The sequence below is a fragment of the Pseudophryne corroboree genome, chromosome 4 (assembly GCF_028390025.1).
Source record: "Pseudophryne corroboree isolate aPseCor3 chromosome 4, aPseCor3.hap2, whole genome shotgun sequence".
NCBI lineage: Eukaryota > Metazoa > Chordata > Amphibia > Anura > Myobatrachidae > Pseudophryne > Pseudophryne corroboree.
Genome location: NC_086447.1, coordinates 92,858,597 through 92,879,060, shown reverse-complemented (window position 1 = coordinate 92,879,060; position 20,464 = coordinate 92,858,597). Strand labels below are relative to the sequence as shown.

The following is a 20,464-nucleotide window of genomic DNA, read 5'->3' as shown; positions in this document are numbered from 1 at the left end:
CTTTTTCTCCGAGTCCGTAGAGGATGCTGGGCGCCCATCCCAGTGCGGACTAAATTCTGCAAGACTTGTATATAGTTTTTGCTTACATAAGGGTTATGTTACAGTTGTGATCAGTCTCGGGCTGATGCTGTTTTGTTTCATACTTTTAACTGGTTCGTATATTCCATGTTATACGGTGTGGATGGTGTGGGCTGGTATGAATCTTGCCCTTAGATTAACAAAAATCCTTTCCTCGTACTGTCCGTCTCCTCTGGGCACAGTTTCTCTAACTGAGGTCTGGAGGAGGGGCATAGAGGGAGGAGCCAGCGCACACCCATTCTAAAGTCTTTAGAGTGCACATGTCTCCTGCGGAGCCCGTCTATACCCCATGGTCCTTACGGAGTCCCCAGCATCCTCTACGGACTAGAAAAAGATTTACCGGTAGGTTTAAAATCTTATTTTTTGTGGATATTTTTTCTTCTCTAAAATGTAGATTTCTCCTCAGCAGCGGACGTTGAGGACAATACATTTTAGTTGCCTGTTGTAGCTAAAATAATGTTACATTCCTGTATTTGTCATATTGATTAACTCAGTGAGACACAGGAATTCCAGACAGATGTATTTTCTTCTATAGTTTACTTTTCTTTTGTAATGATTAGATGTTTTCAACACCTGTCTGGTGACAATGGATAGGCATCCTGAGGGGGATTTTGGAGTATGATTATTCTTTACATAAACTCCCAGAACTCGTGTATTCATTTATTCAATCATTTATAAAGTACTTGGGGCCTAATTCAGAGTTGATCGCAGCAGCAAATTTGTTAGCAGTTGGGCAAAACCATGGTGGTCATTCCAAGTTGATTGCACGTAGCAACTTTTTGCCGCTTGTGCGATCAACCTGACGCCGCCTATAGGGGAGTGTATTTTAGCATAGCAGGGCTGCGATCGCTTGTGCAGCCCTGCTATACTAAAAAAGTTTCACGTAAAACAAGACCAGCCCTCGACCTACTTACCATTTGCGACGGATCCAGCGATGCAGGTCCCGGATTTGACGTTAGACATCCGCCCTCAAAACGCCTGGACACGCCTGAATTCGCTGGACCACTCCCGGAAAACGGTCAGTTGACGCCCCGACACGCCTTCCTCCTGTCAATCTTCTCGAGGTCGCCTCTGCGGCCGCTTTCCTTGTTCCCAGCGTCTTTGCCCGGTGGTTCCGACCCGATCGCACCATAGCGAAGAAGTGCAGAGTGCGATCGGGTCGGAATGCCCCCCCCCCATGTGCACTGCAAGGGGATGGGGGGGGGGGGGGGCAGATGTAACATGTGCAGAGAGAGTTAGATTTGGGAGGGGTGTGTTCAAACTGAAATCTAAATTGCAGTGTAAAAATAAAGCAGGCAGTATTTACCCTGCACAGAAACACTATAACTCACCCACATCTAATGGTGCCCATACACTTGTGAGATTGGGTGTAGTACGGTATGCGTGGTGAGCGCAATGCAGCCCCTTGCGGGCGCGGTGGCGCGCTGTGCGCGCAACACTATTTTATTCTCCCTCTAGGGGGGTCCTGGACAGCACGAGGGAGAATAGTTGTCGGTATGCCGGGTGTCGGGATTCCGGCGCCGGTATACTGTGCGCCGGGATACCGACATTCGCCATACAGAAGACCACCCGTGAGATTATCGGTACTAGCCTTCGATTTTGACTGGATCTGTGAGAGAAATCGGGGGATTGTATGCACATTTTAGGTACCTTTCGACGCGATGCCGGTCGAATCTCGCGTCTCAAGATATTATGTGCTGCACTTAATATTTATCGAATCGCAGTGCGATCGCATGTGTTTGTAAAAACACATGCTATATATCGCACTGTGATGTGCGATGGGCACCCGCCAGGAGCGGCCAGAGGCCACTCCCACTCGGCGGTGACGTGCCCATCACGTGATTACCATGCGATCTATCGCATGATCGCATGGTAATCACTTTGGCAGTTCAGGTGCGATAAACTGCCTGTGTGATGTGGGGCATCGCACAAGTGCATGGGCACCATAACTCTCTCTGCACATGTTATATCTGCACCCCCTGCAGTGCACATGGGCCCTCATTCCGAGTTGATCGGTCGCAAGGCGAATTTAGCAGAGTTACACACGCTAAGCCGCCGCCTACTGGGAGTGAATCTTAGCTTCTTAAAATTGCGACCGATGTCTTCGCAATATTGCGATTACTAACTACTTAGCAGTTTCAGAGTAGCTCCAGACTTACTCTGCCTGTGCGATCATTTCAGTGCTTGTCGTTCCTGGCTGACGTCACAAACACACCCAGCGTTCGCCCAGGCACTCCCACCGTTTCTCCGGCCACTCCTGCGTTTTTTCCGGAAACGGTAGCGTTTTCAGCCACACGCCCCTGAAACGCTGTGTTTCCGCCCAGTAACACCCATTTCCTGTCAATCACATTACGATCGCCGGAGCGAAGAAAAAGCCGTGAGTAAAAATACTATCTTCATAGTAAAGTTACTTGGCGCAGTCGCAGTGCGAACATTGCGCATGCGTACTAAGCGGATTTTCACTGCGATGCGATGAAAAATACCGAGCGAACAACTCGGAATGAGGGCCATGGTTTTGCACAACGGCTAACAAATTTGCTGCTGCGATCAACTCTGAATTACCCCCTTTATTGGGTAGTAATGCTTTGAGATTGAAAATTCTCTTACTTTTAATATATAATTAATATATGGGTAGATGAAGCCTAAATATGTTTTTGTAAGTAAAGAAACACAAATAAAATAATGTGGGACCTTCTTTAGCATTGTGCGCATCCGCGATGCGATCGCATTATGCCGTTCTAATGCCGAGTGCGCACGCACAGGGCCCGTTCTGGGTGCACGTGGGCCGGTCAATTCGATTGCATCGCCATTGATGTGAATGCCGTTGCCTGATTGATAGGCAGAGTCATTCGCAGGACGTCCGGAGGAGGCGAAGCGACGTTACGGGGGCGATGTGGCAAAAAAGCGGGGGCAGGTACGGGCGGCCACTGTGACGAAAAACATGGCTGACCTGCACCTGCCTTTGCTGCAGGCTGCTCAGGCATGGGGGCTTCCCTTATTTATTGATGTGATCGCAATTTAATTGCTGTGCTGGACAGCCCCTAGCATGTGATGGCAAGTATTTGCAGTTGTGCTAATTAAGCAAAACTGCAACTGATACTGAATAAGTCCTTGGTTTCTCCTTTGTTAGTCTGGGATCTTCTTCACCTGCTCTTCACATGTGCAGAAGAGGTTTCGACCCAAACAAGTAGCAGATTTTGTAAACACTGAATAAGGGTCTTTCATACAAGAGTTTAAAGCAGTTTCATGGACTATCTTGTAATTAAAGCTGCGCATATTAATGAAGCTAACGTCTAATCATCTATAAACAAAATATGACAATACATGAAACGGATAGACACAGCCATGAATAGAGGTAGGCTACTCGTGAATGACAGTACGTCTTTACCGTACGCTGGGTGTACACAAACACATTCATTGTATCCTTAGTTAAACACCCAAAGTATACACACAACATTGTCAGAGAATGGCTGGTTCACAATTATGTTATAATAATGTCATCTAATATAATGTCATGTAATTATGTTACCTATGAATTCCAGGTTAATTATTTCAGTTTGGTGTATCTGGAATGATTTGGCTTCAAATTTGGGTTTAAATGCCTTAAAAAAAACAAAAAACGGTGTACAATATTTTAATGTCACAAAGTGATAATGTTTCTATAAACAGATATTTCAGCGAGCTGGTAAATTCTAGGGCAGATATAAATGCTGGGGTGTGCACGGTGGCTGGGAGACGTTTTCCTACATCTATTTCGCTATTGGATGAATTGATGTCTAGATATATATATGTGTACCATGGATGTTTGGCCCATCCAAGTTACTGACGGTGAAATACAACCATGTTCTAAATAAAAGATGGGGCGGGATGTAAAGAAGTCCAAGTTCGGTGGCCGTGTGGGTTTAGCCATGGTTCAGGATGGATCGGAAAAAGATCACAAACAACAAACACACACTATGAGGATGCTTGCATAGGGAAGCCTTCACCGGTGAAAGAACACCATACTTATACCTGTATAGAGGCAAAGCGGTAAAAAAAAGTTCACCGGCAAAAATCCAATTGACAGTAGGGATCGTTTCCCTGTGATATATCTGCCTCTAAGAATGGAAATTACAGTGTTCAATTACATTAATCTAGAACAGAGATTTCTCTAACGTCCTAAGTGGATGCTGGGGACTCCGTCAGGACCATGGGGTTTAGCGGCTCCGCAGGAGACAGGGCACAATAATAAAAGCTTTAGGATCAGGTGGTGTGCACTGGCTCCTCCCCCTATGACCCTCCTCCAAGCCTTAGTTAGATCTTTGTGCCCGGCCGAGAAGGGTGCAATCTAGGTGGCTCTCCTGAGCTGCTTAGAATAAAAGTTTAAGTTAGGTTTTTTATTTTCAGTGAGTCCTGCTGGCAACAGGCTCACTGCTACGAGGGACTTAGGGGAGAGAAGTAAACTCACCTGCGTGCAGGATGGATTTGCTTCTTAGGCTACTGGACACCATTAGCTCCAGAGGGAGTCAAAACACAGGTCTCACCCTGGGGTTCGTCCCGGAGCCGTGCCGCCGACCCCCCTTGCAGATGCCGAAGTTGAAGAGGTCCAGAGGTCCAGAAACAGGCGGCAGAAGACTTTCAGTCTTCATAAGGTAGCGGACAGCACTGCAGCTGTGCGCCATTGTTGTCAGCACACTTCATACCAGCGGTCACTGAGGGTGCAGGGCGCTGGGGGGGGGCGCCCTGGGCAGCAATGTATTATACCTTTTTTATGGCTAAAATACATCACATATAGCCCTTGAGGCTATATGGATGTATTTAACCCCTGCCAGATCTCACAAACTCCGGGAGAAGAGCCCGCCGTTTTAGGGGGCGGGGCCTATTCTCCTCAGCACACAGCGCCATTTTCCTGCTCAGCTCTGCTGTGAGGAAGGCTCCCAGGCTCTCCCCTGCACTGCACTACAGAAACAGGGTTAAAACAGAGAGGGGGGGCACTTATTTGGCGATATGATTACATATGTGAGAATGCTATAAGGGAAAACACTTGTATAAGGGGTTGTCCCTGTATAATTATAGCGTTTTTGGTGTGTGCTGGCAAACTCTCCCTCTGTCTCCCCAAAGGGCTAGTGGGGTCCTGTCCTCTATCAGAGCATTCCCTGTGTGTGTGCTGTGTGTCGGTACGTGTGTGTCGACATGTAGGAGGACGATGTTGGTGAGGAGGCGGAGCAAATTGCCTGTATTGGTGATGTCACTCTCTAGGGAGTCGACACCGGAATGGATGGCTTATTTAGGAATTACGTGATAATGTCAACACGATGCAAGGTCGGTTGACGACATGAGACGGCCGGCAAACAAATTAGTACCTGTCCAGGCGTCTCAGACACCGTCAGGAGCTTGTAAAAACGCCCATTTACCTCAGTTGGTCGACACAGACACGGACACTGACTTCAGTGTCGACGGTGAAGAAACAAACGTATTTTCCTTTAGGGCCACACGTTACATGTTAAGGGCAATGAAGGAGGTGTTACATATTTCTGATACTACAAGTACCACAAATAAGGGTATTATGTAGGGTGGGAATAATCTACTTGTAGTTTTTCCTGAATCAGATAAATTAAAGTGTGTGATGATACGTGGGTTTCCTCCGATAGAAAATTATTGGAGGTATACCCTTTCCCGCCAGAAGTGAGGGCGAGTTGGGAAACACACCTTAGGGTGGATAAGGCGCTCACACGCTTATAAAAACAAGTGGCGTTACCGTCTCCAGATACGGCCGCCCTCAAAGAGCCAGCTGATAGGAAGCTGAAAAATATCCTAAAAAGTATATACACACATACTGGTGTTATACTACGACCAGCAATCGCCTCAGCCTGGATGTGCAGCGCTGGGGGGGCTTGGTCGGATTTCCTGACTGAAAATATTGATACCCTTGACAGGAACAATATTTTATTGACTATAGAGGAGTTTAAGGATGCATTTCTATATATGCGAGATGCGCAGAGGGATATTTGCATTCTGGCATCAAGAGTAGATGTGATGTCCATATCTGCCAGACGATGTTTATAGACACGACAGTGGTCAGGTGATGCAGATTCCAGACGGCACATGGAAGTATTGCCGTATAAAGGGGCGGTCCATCGGACCTGGTGGCCATGGCAACAGCTGGAAAATCCACTTTTGTTACCCCAAGTCACATCTCAGCAGAAAAGGACACAGTCTTTTCAGTCTCAGTCCTTTCGTACCCATAAAGGCAGGAGGGCAAAAGGCCAGTCATATCTGCCCAGGGTTAGAGGAAAGGGAAGAAGACTGCAGCAGGCAGCCCATTCCCAGGAACAGAAGTCCTCCACAGCTTCTGCCAAGTCCGCAGCATGACGCTGGGGCCATACAAGCGGACTCAGGTGCGGTGGGGGGTCATCTCAAGAGTTTCAGCACGCAGTGGGCTCACTCGCAAGTGGACTCCTGGATCCTACACGTAGTATCCCAGGTGTACATTGGAAATTCGAGACGTCTTCCCCTCACAAGTTCCTGAAGTCTGCTTTACCAACGTCTCCCTCCGACAGGGAGGCAGTATTGGAAAAAAATTCACAGGCTGTATTCCCAGCAGGTGATAATCAAAGTACCCCTCCTACAACAAGGGAAGGGGTATTATTCCACACTATATTGTGGTACTGAAGCCAAACGGCTCGGTGAGATCTAAAAGATTTGAACAATTACATACAAGGGTTCAAATCAAGATGGAGTCACTCAGAGCAGTGATAGCGAACCAGGACGATATGGTGTCACTGGATATCAGGGACGCTTACCTACATGTCAAAATTTTGCCCTTCTCACCAAGGGTATCTCAGGTTCGTGGTACAGAACTGTCACTATCAGTTCAGACGCTGCCGTTTGGATTGTCCACGGCACCCCGGGTCTTTACCATGGTAATGGCCGAAATGATGATTCTTCCTAAAAGAAATATGGACGCTTTCCTGATAAGGGCAAGGTCCAGAGAACAGTTGGCGGTCGGAGTAGCACTATCTCAAGTAGTTCTACGACAGCACGAGTGGATTCTAAATATTCCAAAATCGCAGCTTTTTCCGACGACACGTCTAATGTTCCTAGGAATGATTCTGGACACAGTCCAGAAAAGGATGTTTTCTCCCGGAGAAGAAGACCAGGGAGTTATCCGAGCTAGTCAGGAACCTCCTAAAACCAGGAAAAGTATCAGTGCATCATTGCACAAGGGTCCTGTGAAAAATGGTGGTTTCTTACAAAGCGATCCCATTCGGTAGATTTCACGCAAGAACCTTTCAGTGGAATCTGCTGGGAAAATGGTCCGGATCGCATCTTCAGATGCATCAGCGGATAACCCTGTCTCCAAGTACAAGGGTGTTTTCTTCTGCGGTGGCTGCAGAGTGCTCATCTATGAAAGGGCCGCAGATTCGACATTCAGGACTGGGTCCTGGTGACCACGGATGCCAGCCTGAGTGGCTGGGGAGCAGTCACACAAGGAAAAAATTTCCAGGGAGTGTGATCAAGTCTGGAGACTTCTCTCCACATAAATATACTGGAGCTAAGGGCAATTTACAAGGCTCTAAGCTTAGCAAGACCTCTGCTTCAAGGTCAGCCGGTATTGATCCAGTGGGACAACATCACGGCAGTCGCCCACGTAAACAGACAGGGCGGCACATGAAGCAGGAGGTAAATGGCAGAAACTGCAAGGATTCTTCGCTGGGCGAAAAATCATGTGATAACACTCTCAGCAGTGTTAATTCCGGGAGTGGAAAACTGGGAAGCAAACTTCCTCAGCAGGCATAACCTCCACCCGGGAGAGTGGGGACTTCAGCGGGAAGTCTTCCACATGATTGTAAACCGTTGGGAAAAACCAAAGGTGGACATGATGGCGTCCTGCCTGAACAAAAAACTAGACAAATATTGCGCCAGGTCAAGGGACCCTCAGGCAATAGCGGTGGACGCTCTGGTAACACTGTGGGTGTACCAGTCAGGGTATGTGTTCCCTCCTATGCATCTCATACCAAAAGTACTGAGAATCATAAGAAGGAGATGAGTAAGAACGATACTCGTGGTTCCGGATGGGTCAAGAAGGACTTGGTACCCGGAACTTCAAGAGATGCTCACGGAAGAACCGTGGCCTCTACCTTTAAGAAAGGACCTGCTCCAGCAGGGGCCTTGTCTGTTCCAAGACTTACCGCGGCTGCGTTTGACGGCATGGCAGTTGAACGCCGGATCCTGAAAGGGCATTCCAGATGAAGTCATCCCTACCCTGGTCGAAGCCAGAAAGGATGTAACCGCAAAACATTTTCACCGCATTTGGCGAAAATATGTTGCGTGGTGTGAGGCCAAGAAGGTCCCTACAGAGGAATTCCAACTGGGTCGTTTCCTACATTTCCTGAAAACAGGACTGTCTATGGGCCTAAAATTAGGGTCCATTAAGGTTCAAATTTCGACCCTGTCAAATTTCTACCAAAAAGAACTGGCTTCAGTGCCTGAAGTTCAGACGTTTGTAAAAGGGGTACTGCTTATACAGCCTCCTTTTGTGCCCCCAGTGGCACCTTGGGATCTCAATGTTGTTTTGAGTTTCCTAAAGTCACATTGGTTTGATCCACTCACCACTGTGGAATTAAAATATTTCACATGGAAGGTGAAGATTCTATTAGCCCTGGCTTCAGCCAGGCGTGTGTCAGAATGGGCGGCTTTATCATATAAAAGCCCTTACTTAATTTTTCATTCTGACAGGGCAGAATTGAGGACTCGTCCTCAATTTCTCCTTAAGGTGTTTTCTGTTTTTCACATGAACCAACCTATTGTGGTACCTGCGGCTACTAGGGACTTGGAGGACTCCAAGTTACTTGACGTTGTCAGGGCCCTGAAAATATATGTTTCCAGGACGACTGGAGTCAGAAAATCTGACTCGCTGTTTATCCTGTATGCACCCAACAAGATGGGTGTTCCTGCTTCTAAGCAGACGATTGCTCGCTGGATTTGTAGTACAATTCAGCTTGCACATTCTGTGGCAGGCTTGCCACAGCCAAAATCAGTAAAAGCCCCTTTCCACAAGGAAGTGGGCTCATCTTGGGCGGCTGCCCGAGGGGTCTCGGCTTTACAACTTTGCCGAGCTGCTATTTGGTCAGGGGCACACCCTGACTGAGGAGGACCTGGAGTTCTCTCATTCGGTGCTGCAGAGTCATCCGCACTCTCCCGCCCGTTTGGGAGCTTTGGTATAATCCCCATGGTCCTGACGGAGTCCCCAGCATCCACTTAGGACGTTAGAGAAAATAAGAATTTACTTACCGATAATTCTATTTCTCGTAGTCCGTAGTGGATGCTGGGCGCCCATCCCAAGTGCGGATTGTCTGCAATACTTGTACATAGTTATTGTTACAAAAATCGGGTTATTCTTGTTGTGAGCCATCTTTTCAGAGGCTCCTTCGTTGTTATCATACTGTTAACTGGGTTCAGATCACAGGTTGTACGGTGTGATTGGTGTGGCTGGTATGAGTCTTACCCGGGATTCAATATCCTTCCTTATTATGCACGCTCGTCCGGGCACAGTATCCTAACTGAGGCTTGGAGGAGGGTCATAGGGGGAGGAGCCAGTGCACACCACCTGATCCTAAAGCTTTTATTATTGTGCCCTGTCTCCTGCGGAGCCGCTAAACCCCATGGTCCTGACGGAGTCCCCAGCATCCACTACGGACTACGAGAAATAGAATTATCGGTAAGTAAATTCTTATTTTTCAGCCTTTTACAACTCGCGGCACACTGAACAACATTTAAATATTGCCAAGGCACATTCAAATATAATGGTGATGCATGGTGCAGTTGCATGTCCTAGGATGTCATGTCGCAGCTTCTCCATAGGTAACGCCTGAGCTACATCTGAGAAAGCCAGAAGAGCCCAACACTGCCCGGGCCAAAAAATTAGAACTGGCTCTGCAACCACTAAACCCACCAGTATTGATCGTTCCAGGGCCTCAGTTGCGGCAAAACACTGACGGGCCTGGCTGTGCTTCTATGGCGGCACACCTGGAGACTACTCAGGGCACACTAGTGTGCCACGGCACAGTGGTTGAAAAACGCTGATCTAGAACAACATTGTCATTCTTTAAGGGGGTCATTCCGAGTAGTTCGCTCGTTGCTGTTTTTAGCAGAATTGCGATCAGGCTAAAAACCGCCAGTTCTGCGCATGCGTATGGGCCGCAGGGTGCACGCGCTAAGTACTTTCACACAAAACTATGCAATTTTACACAGGGCTGAGCGATGCATTTCAGTCGTTCTGCTGATCGGTGAGTGATTGACAGGAAGTGGGTGTTTCTGGGCAGAAACGGAGCGTTTTCCGGGAGTGTGCTAAAAAAATGCAGGCGTGTCAGGTAAAAACGCAGGCGTGCCTGGGGAAACGGGGGAGTGGCTGGCCGAACACAGGGTGTGTATGTGACGTCAAACCAGGAACCAAACAGTCTGCAGTGATCGCAATCTAGGAGTAGGTCTGGAGCTACTCAGAAACTGCAGGGAAATATTTAATAGCAGAATTGCTAATCTTTCGTTCGCATTTCTGCTAAGCTAAGATACACTCCCAGAGGGCGGCGGCTTAGCGTGTGCAATGCTGCTAAAATCTGCTAGCGAGCGAACAACTCTGAATGAGGGCCGAAGAGCGTTATCTGACATCTAACCATCACATAGCGCTAGACTATTGCCCGGTTGTTGTTGTTTTGTTTTGTTTTTTTAAATCTCTTATAAAAGAGATCAATTACAAACACTCAGTCACTTTAGGTAACCAGGGGATATCCCACACTGAATTATGGGGGTGATTCCGAGTTGTTCGCTCGCTAGCTGCTTTTAGCAGCATTGCACACACTAAGCCGCCGCCCTCTGGGAGTGTATCTTAGCAGAAGTGCGAACGAAAGATTAGCAGAATTGCGAAAATAAATTTCTTAGCAGTTTCTGAGTAGCTCGAGACTTACTCACAAATAGCCATCAGTTCAGTTTCGTTCCTGGTTTGACGTCACAAACTCGCTCAGCGTTCGCCCAGCCACTCCCCCGTTTCTCCAGACACTCCCGCGTTTTTCCCTGGCACGCCTGCGTTTTTCCGCACACTCCTAGAAAACGGCCAGTTTCCGCCCAGAAACACCAACTTCCTGTCAATCACACTACGATCACTTCAACGATGAAATATCTTTGTTCGGGCGTGAGTAAATCTACTAAGTTTTGTGTTAAAATACTAACCGCATGCGCACTGCGAACCATGCGCATGCGCATTTTTGCCTTAATCGCTCCGTTGCGAAAATCGTCAACGAGCGAACAACTCGGAGTGACCCCCTATATAAGGTTGTCCTGTACATAATGATGATGTGTTTCACAATCTCACTGGATCCGTATTATGGAATATGCTGGTGCCATTGTAATAACTGGGGGTCATTCCGAGTTGTTCGCTCGGTAAATTTCATCGCATCGCAGCGATTTTCCGCTTAGTGCGCATGCGCAATGTTCGCACTGCGACTGCGCCAAGTAAATTTGCTATGAAGTTAGGTATTTTACTCACGGCTTTTTCTTCGTTCAGGCGATCGTAATGTGATTGACAGGAAGTGGGTGTTTCTGGGCGGAAACAAGCCGTTTTATGGGCGTGTGGGAAAAAACGCTACCGTTTCTGGGAAAAACGCGGGAGTGGCTGGAGAAACGGAGGAGTGGCTGGGCGAACGCTGGGTGTGTTTGTGACGTCAAACCAGGAACGACAAGCTCTGAACTGATCGCAGATACCGAGTAAGTCTGGAGCTACTCAGAAACTGCACAGAGATGTCTTTTTGCAATATTGCGAATCTTTCGTTCGCAATTTTACTATGCTAAGATTCACTCCCAGTAGGCGTAGGCTTAGCGTGTGCAAAGCTGCTAAAAACGACTTGCGAGCGAACAACTCTGAATGACCCCCACTGTTCATAAATAAATAATCTGGGCGTATTATTCTTCAGCAATCTCCAAACTAGTGGGGTGCAATCTCCAAACGCATCAGTGTAACAAAAACAGGAGAGAAAGGGGCGAGAGTACCTAGCGGCGTCCCTGAGACCAGAATTTGTGTTGTGGCTACTTCAGCCTCTTGTTGGCTGCGGTATAATATAATACCCTCTTATTTAATGCTTACATTTTATTAGTATTTCTTTACAAAGGTGTAAAGGAATTCCCCAAGTAATTAAGGAAGTATTCTATGTGAAGAAAATCTAAATCGTGATTAGAAATAAAACACCGTACACCTATAGGTATCAATATTCCGTATAGTATCATCTGTGCATACAGTAATTGTTATTGGTCTGTGTTGAAGGGTATGGGACTCAGGGTCGACAGTGTCTAGGTCGACACCCATTAGGTTGACACCTATTGGTCGACAGTGGCTAGTTCGACACTTGAAATAGGTCGACATGAACAAGGTTTTTCATGTTTTTTTGGTGTCGTTTTCTTTGTAAAGTGACTGGGAACCCCAGTTAGTGCACCGTGTCCCCTCGCATATCTCGCTTCGCTCTCCGTGCTTCGGGCAAGGTGACCGTTCCCAATCGTAGTCCACGTGGATCGTAAAGTATGAAAAAGTTAAAAAAATTAAAAAAATGTGAAATACAACCTTTTTGCATGTCGACCTAATGGTCGTGTCGACCTGTTTCCAGTGTCGAAATAGTCACTGTCGACCAATGGGTGTCGATCTAAGTGGTGTCGACCCAGAGTCCGGATACTGTGTTGAATCATCCCCCAATATCATGACCTTTCATAGGAGCAATAGGCTAGCTGGTGTGTTAGCTGTATCCCTGTTACTAGGGATACGGCATATGTCCAGCTTATATATCATACATATCACCAATAACTTAGTTCTAGACCTTAATCGTCAATGAATATTGTATTATACTATCTACTATCACTTATCTCCCCAAATGGTGTTTCACTAGTGTTCTCGCTGTCTGCCAAGTATCACCCTTCAATGATGAATGAATGTGCCATATTCTATATAGAGAACACAGGTTTGGATTATGGGGTGGACCTGCGAGGTTAGAACAGGCTGTAGATTATGAAATGTATGTTAGATCATAGTCAATACAAGAGCCACGCATATCATAGAAACATAGAATGTGATAGCAGATGACAACCGCTTGGCCCATCTAGTCTGCCCATGTACACGCACACACTACGGTTACATTTTTTGGGGGAGCCAATGAACCTACCAGTGTGTAACCTACCTTAGTAAGTTGAGTGCTGGGCTCTTGGTGTACTATTATATATGTGGTTTATTTTTTAATGAACCTTTTCTGTGATCATATCTTTTTCATGCGCCCTTCTAAGCTCATTTACTCTAAACCTGTGTCAGCTGCTTCCCTGGTGGTAATTTGTAAGATGTGTAGGTGACTGACTCACCTTTAAAAGCCATAAGTTGGATGGCAGGTGAGCTTTAAACCTTGAAGCACAATTTTAATTTGTCTATGATGTGATAGCAATGGACAGGTTTTAAAAGTCAAGGCAATAGAGTAGGATTTGCAGTGAGATGGGGTCCCGTGAAGTTGGGCTGCAAGCTTAAATGCATTGTACAATCCATTAACTAAAACCCCATCATTTATGTTCTGATGTATAGAGGTGAATGAATGTAGTAAGTTGAGTGCTGGGCCCTCGGTGTAATATTATTTAAGCAATGTGATCGCAGGCCTGGGGGTGGTGAGTGCAGATGTGCACCCCATTTCTAGGTATGGTGAGTGCGGTAGTTCCCTGTGTATGTACACAGTATATATATATATATATATATATATATATATATATATATATATTCCAAACAGTGGAGGCACTTAGATATAAATAATGGACAACACCTTCGCCGTTACAGCCAACGTTTCAGGGATCTCTCCCCTTTATCAAGACACAACCAGCCATTGCAAACATTACAATATATATACATGAACATAGTCTTACCTAACACCAATCAAAACGAAGGACCCGCTCTCCCGCCGCCGATGCATGACCTAACAGGTGCGACACCCATCTTCATGGTCAGCGCCAGGAGGGGGCGCGGCTCACTCCTACTGAGCTCCGATCACCTAGCAACCTCCAACACTACGTGTTCCGGCCAATCACCGCTTCCTCCCGCCGCTGACGTCGCGTGTGAGTCACCAACCACATGAGCGCGGTCCGGAGGAGCAGCATCTGACAGGTCACTCGCAGTGTGGGGTTGCCTAGCAAAAAAATATAAATACACACCAAAGTGCATACAAAACTGTGCAAAACACCCCTTAAAACCAATAATACATTAACATAGGATTCTATATCTGATCGGAAAAATCGTTCTGCACCCCTGTAATCATTACAAAGCGGGCTGCAAGCAATCTGATATGCATTAAGACAAGCTGAAAGGGGAGATCCCTGAAACAGGGGTGTATCTAGAGGTCCGAGCGCCCCTGGCAAAGTAAGGGACTGGCGCCCCCCCTTACACACATTTGGAATAAGGTGTGAGTATTGGAAATGGGGCATGGTCTTGTGGGGGAAGGGCGTGGACACAATTGTACTTCCAATTCAAATTATGCCACACAGTAGTGTCCCTCATTCACATTACACCGCACAGTAGTCTCGTATTCACGTTACACCATCCCTCCCCCCTAACCCACCTTTCCCACAGCCTGACCTTAACCCGCTCCCCCCCCCCCCCCCCCCCACAAAAGCCTCTTCAGTGGTGCCTAACCCTAACCCGCCTTCCTAATCTCCCTCCCTGCAGCCTAACCCCAACTCTCCTGCCCTCGCAGCCTAACCCTAACCCTCCCACGTGGCTTGCCAGTGGAGACTTTGGCACCAACTCTATCCGGATTGTGGCATTCTGCATCTCTATCTATGTTGGGATGCCAGCATCAGCATTCCGAGCAGTTTCGGGATGCTGGCATCAGCTTTCCGACCGCCGGGATGCCAAACACCGGCATCTTGACTGCATCCTGAATGAAATGCTAATGAGCTGCAGTTAGATGGGCCTCAAATGGACCCAGCCATTAACCAAACACCATTATTTGGATGGTAGAAGTGCTTCCTGTTAGAAAAAAACATCAGGGTGCTATCACTTCCAAGATAAAATGATCAATTATACAATTTACTGATATACATTTCCTTGAACCTGGCCTTGAAATAGGTAAGATATGTATTTTCTTTATTACACTCAACAAGTTAAAGTTTTCGCTTACTTACTACTTACTTACATCTAAATTGCATGAAAATCGTGTAGTTTTCCAGGTACCACAGTCCCTTCTCCCAAACACTGACACTTTTTTATTATCTTCAACAACAAATAGGTCTAAAGCAATGTGCTATATAACAATTGTTGTGTACCTGGTGAGAGTCTGTTACTGCCGGCGCGGCGCCTGTGTCCGCCAGCACCGCACTGCAGTAGAGATCAGAGTAGTGTCCGGCAGCACCGCACTTGTAATCAGACTCACAATAAACTACAGTTCCCAGCAGCCCTTGCTGCCGGGAGCTCCCAGCAACAAAGGCTGCCGGGAGCCGTAGTTTATTTTAAGTCTGATTACAAGTGCGGTACTGCCGGACACCAGCGCCGCTCCAGCAGTAACAGACTCACCAGGTACAGTCTGACAGTACTGATTTTCTACCCTTTGGCCGCGGGTGGCACAGCCAGGCGGCGCCCCCTCCTTGCCTGGCGCCCCTGGCGAGTGCCATCCTGGCCAATAGGTAGATACACCCCTGCCCTGAAACATTGGCTGTACCGGCGAAGGTGTTGTCCATTATTTATATCTGAGTGCCTCCACTGTTTGGAATCCATATACTCGTATGAGAGGTTGTGCACCGGACCTGTTGTTTGCTGAAAAGTGTGAGTGCCAGGCATACCCTGCCTAGATAGATAGATAGATATATATAGATAGTACTAGGAGAGAAGAACAAGCGCCTTATGGTGCAGTAATTTTGTTAATAGTGTATTGCAAATACAACAATTGAAAAGGTCCGTACCAGATAATAACTTGTGTTAGGGCCTTTCGATACCTTATCCAGTAGGTATTCTCCACCAGATAACACTTATGTTAGGATCTATCGATTCCTTATCCCGTAGGTGCTCACCATCATCTTAAAAATTGGACAAGCTGACCTCAGTTGTAGACATATATATATATATATAGATATACAGGGACAGGCTGGGGACTCCATTCGGCCCTGGCATACGTGCGCGTGCGTGCGCCTAAGGAGAAAGGGGGCGCACGCACCATGTAAAGGTCGCGCGGACACTGCAAATGGGGGCATGTTGCGAGTCGGGGTGTGGACTCGAGGCACGCACCCATATTGCTTAGCACCGGGGCACGTCCGGCAGCGGAAGCCGGGGACAAACCAGAGAGCCGGGAGCTGCGCTGAGCGCAGCCTTCCCAGCTCTCTGTGGACCAGACCGGCCCACCAGCCCATCTGCCCTTTGCCAGAAGTTCCAGATGGCCAGTCCGGCCCTGTATATATGTACATACAGTGTCGGACTGGGGCATGAAGGGCCCACTGGGGGGAATACAGTTATAGGGGCCCATACTTAGGGGTGTGGCCAGCATACAAAGGGGGTGTGGCCAGCCTCCACAGAGGCTTGAAATACACAATAGTTTAGTACAGTGTAATGCAACATATCTACCATGTATAATACAAGTGCACAGTCTGGAACCTGATCCCAAGAGGAAGGAGTGGGCCCTCAGGCAGTGGGGCCTACCGGTGGTTTCCCTGGTACCTCTGTGGGCCAGTCCGGCCCTGTGTATGTACATACATACTTGTATCATATGTATAGTATTGAATAGTTTTATGTGAGAATGTTAGGACATGCTGAGATATATCACCCATATGTGTGTATACACCAATTAATGGTGTGCACAAATAAAAAATACAAATTACACAATTATTAGAAATCTGATAAATATATTTATTAGGAATAAAACTCTTTTTATATTTATTAACGTATATGAAGTAATGGTTCTCCTCCACAACCCCAGCCTGGATACCTTGGACTGCACTCTCTGCTGATGCCGGCCACGGGATCTACAGGGAGGAAGAGACAGTCTTGAGCTAGGAGTTGCAGACAGGGAGAGATGGACTAGAGGAGAGAGATGTTATACAGAGATGGAAACAGATGTCACAGAGAGTCAGATATCATTGAGACACGGTTTATAAGTCACAGAGATATAGTATATGGAAAGCCAATCCTGAATCAGATTTCACTCATAAAGAGAGAGATACAGAGTTAGATATTACTTGTAGATAGAGAAAGGGCTTTCAAAGGGAGATGTCAAGGGGAAGTTCTGTAGTCAGATGTCATGCAGAGATGGAGAAATATGGCCTGGAGTGAAATCAGAGAGAGTCAGAAAAAGTCTCTGAAATTTAATGGTGGAGGACTTATAATTAAAGAGAATATAATGTTAGGATCATAAACCAAGCTGCGTGATATTCATGTATCATATATCTCAGCCACAATGGTATAATCATCTCCCACCTACCAATGACTATAGAATTAAAATAAACAGAACAGAATGGAAAAACCTCACCCCTTCTGGTTGTTCTGTTCCAACCTCGCCATCACTCTGGTGTCCTTTGGCAGAAGAATTCTCTTCCTGCTCTCTTCAACCGCTTGGGTTCTGGCTCTTGTCTAGGTTTTCATCAATGGTCTTCAGCCATCCCAAGTGTTCCGTTGGTCCTAACTGCTGGTGACCTTGTAGTTTGATTTGGTGACTGTGAAACCTTCGCCAACATCATTGGGCTGGCTAATTCTAGGGTACATAGTCACGTTGACACTTCCAGTTGACGATAGGCTTACACTGGTAATAGCGTGCATTGGCTTCTACGTTGTATTTTCCCTGGTAGAATTTCATCTACCACCATCTCTTAAATTGTTGAGGTCAAACAATCTGTACCTCAGAGCCCAGGTCAAGGCTGCTGTTGTCTGTCCAGAGCATAAATGTTGAGGTGCTGGAATTAGAAAGCGAGTCTTCTGAGGTATAGTTCACAATAATATAGTCCACCTCACTGAGGTTTTCCACAATAATATACTCATCTGGTGCCTCTATTACAATTATGTGGCCCTCATATTCTATAATTTCAATATTTCCTTCTTCAACAACAACCTCTCTGGTTTCCTGTGGAATTTCCTCGACTGCCCATTGAAAGTGGAATTGATTCAGGATGATACCAACTAGGTTCCTGTTGGTAATATCTTTGGAGAGCAAGACATGGAACAAGTCCTGAGCCTTCCTACTGAATTTCTGCCAGCATGTTGGAGGTGGAATGTGCTGTACAGCGCTTTGCCAGGAGATGAACTCCTGGAATAGTGGATCTTCAGCCACAGCCCTTTTCCATGGATAGTTTCCAGTGAATGCGACGAAGAGCAGCACACCAAAGGCCCAGATATCAACACTAGCATCCAAGAGTAGGAATTCTCCTTGTTTCAAGTCACAGAGTTCTGGTGACATGTAGGGTATGATGGGCGACATGAATGGAACAAGGGTACCTGCAAGTTGAGTTAATCCAAAGTCACTCAGCTTAATGTGGTGGCATTCTTTGTCCATTAGTAACACATTATCCGGTTTCAGGTCCCTGTGCACCAGTGCTTTACTGTGCATGTATTCCAGAGCCCTGGTCAGCTGCACTGCACAACGTTTCACCATTGTTTCTGGAATTCCAACCTGAAAATTTAGTAAACACCATTTTAGTGGTATATATGGCAAATTGTGTGGACTTCTTAAACAATTAGCTGGTAAATATTATAAATTGATACTATGGTCTGAAATAGCTACTGTTTTGTGCGGTGTGGGCTTGCAGATTGCTGTGCCACCTGAAGGTCACTAGATGTCTGGGATAGTCAGCCATACAATCTAAATCATCATAGGCTCTAACTTGGGCTTGCAGCAGAAAGATAGTAAGATATATTAAAAGGAAAACTTTTGGAAAAAGATAAGGACATTGAATTTAACCTTCATCCTCATAGTATAACTGCAATTTATACCATGTATGATCATATTACTTTATTTTTTATAATTTGCAAAATGATATGTCCTCCTGAACATTCCTTGGCTCATATTATGACCTGGATGAGTTACCTCAATATAAGTTTTATAGGGCTGAATGTTACAATACAGTGGATGCAATTTATCGTGCAAGAATTTTCACATTAAAATATCCAGGGTTTTTGCTTCTTACTTACACCACGCTTGATGAGGGAATGGAGGGAACCGGCAGGCGCCAGCTCCTGGATCAAAACGTAGTGGTCTGCAGAATTAAAGAAGATGGGATGAGTAGAGATGATGCCTTCGAAGCTGGAGAGGTAGATGGAAACGCAGAGCTCATGGAAGAAAGCCGTCTGTGTGGATCGGTTCTTCCTGACTAGCTTTAGGGCAACAGTTTTACCTAATTAGGGGGAAACAATTATGCACAATAATCAATGCAAAGTACACCAAACTCCCATAAAATGACTTAACCAGCCTATAACTTTTTCATTAACCCCCCCATCCCCCCACCCCCAACACACAAACATTCACTTTACTTTTCAAACATTACTAGCGGTAGTTTCTGTAAGACACATTTATCATCTTATATACTATGCAATCCAAAAAAGTCACATTTGTTCTAACACTTGGAATAGAAATCTGATTACACTTTATCTGTGTTCATCAATGAAACCTTTCTAGAACCACCAATGTAGGACTGTTGGCTTTTACCTGTTCCTCTCTCACGAGCCATCACAACTTCACCATAAGTTCCTTGGCCCAGATGCTTCAAAACTTGAAAGTCATCTTCCAGGGCACTCTGGATCTGATAATCCTGAGTGGCTTCCATCTTCATCTAGAAGATTAGACTGGATCTGTAGATACAAGAAAAATTATTGGTTTTGACCAAATACGTGAAAGGGTTGTAACTCCTAATCAGTGGCGGCACCTACCTAATTGTAATAGGGGGGCTGCCGCTACCCTCATGCCCAGAGAGGAGACAGCCAGTCTGGGGTCTCGGCACCTGCGCAATGGATCTGGCAGGTGCGGGGAACGGTGCAGACGCAGCGGTGCGACTGCGCATGCGCAAACCCCTGGCTTCTATGGACTGCATTGTCTGTAGCCCATAGAAGCTGGATTGGGCTGCACCAAAGGCAGGGAGTGGCTTCCTACAGGGAGCCAGCTCTCTACTTATCGCTGCCTGGTCTGGCAGTCCTAGAGGGACTGCCTTGTGTGTCTGTGACTGACAGATAGGAAATTTGATAGGAAGTCACTGTCACTGAGCACCCGGACAGATTTTCCATGGGTAGTCATAATAAAAAAATGACCAAATCATAGCACAGCAGTGCATCATGAATGGTCAAGAGAGTATGCATGAGGACTTTTTTTTTATTTTTTTAATTGAATGATAAACAAGAATGCCAAACTGCAGGTTCTAAAAAGTGTTGAGTGTA

The 20,464-nt window shown here is 46.4% G+C and overlaps 3 protein-coding genes across 7 annotated transcripts in view; 1 reads left to right on the top strand and 2 right to left on the bottom strand.

The window, feature by feature from the left end:
• The window catches only part of LOC134909216 (serine/threonine-protein kinase SBK1-like), a 40,274-nt gene extending 22,666 nt beyond the window's left edge, over positions 1-17,608 (bottom strand). Inside the window, exon 1 of the mRNA XM_063915869.1 lies at positions 17,577-17,608. Coding sequence (XP_063771939.1) covers positions 17,577-17,608 — 32 coding nt within the window. The remainder of the gene's footprint in view (positions 1-17,576) is intronic.
• LOC134908966 (protein eva-1 homolog C-like) overlaps positions 1-20,464 on the top strand; it is a 600,054-nt gene that overhangs the window by 258,651 nt on the left and 320,939 nt on the right. The gene's annotated exons all lie outside the window — the stretch shown is intronic.
• LOC134909200 (serine/threonine-protein kinase SBK1-like) lies at positions 17,928-19,866 on the bottom strand. The gene is made up of 3 exons (XM_063915826.1): positions 19,743-19,866; positions 19,229-19,431; positions 17,928-18,710 (listed from the first exon to the last, which is right to left on the bottom strand). Exons 1-3 carry the CDS (start codon positions 19,864-19,866, stop codon positions 17,928-17,930), a joined length of 1,110 nt encoding a protein of 369 aa, XP_063771896.1.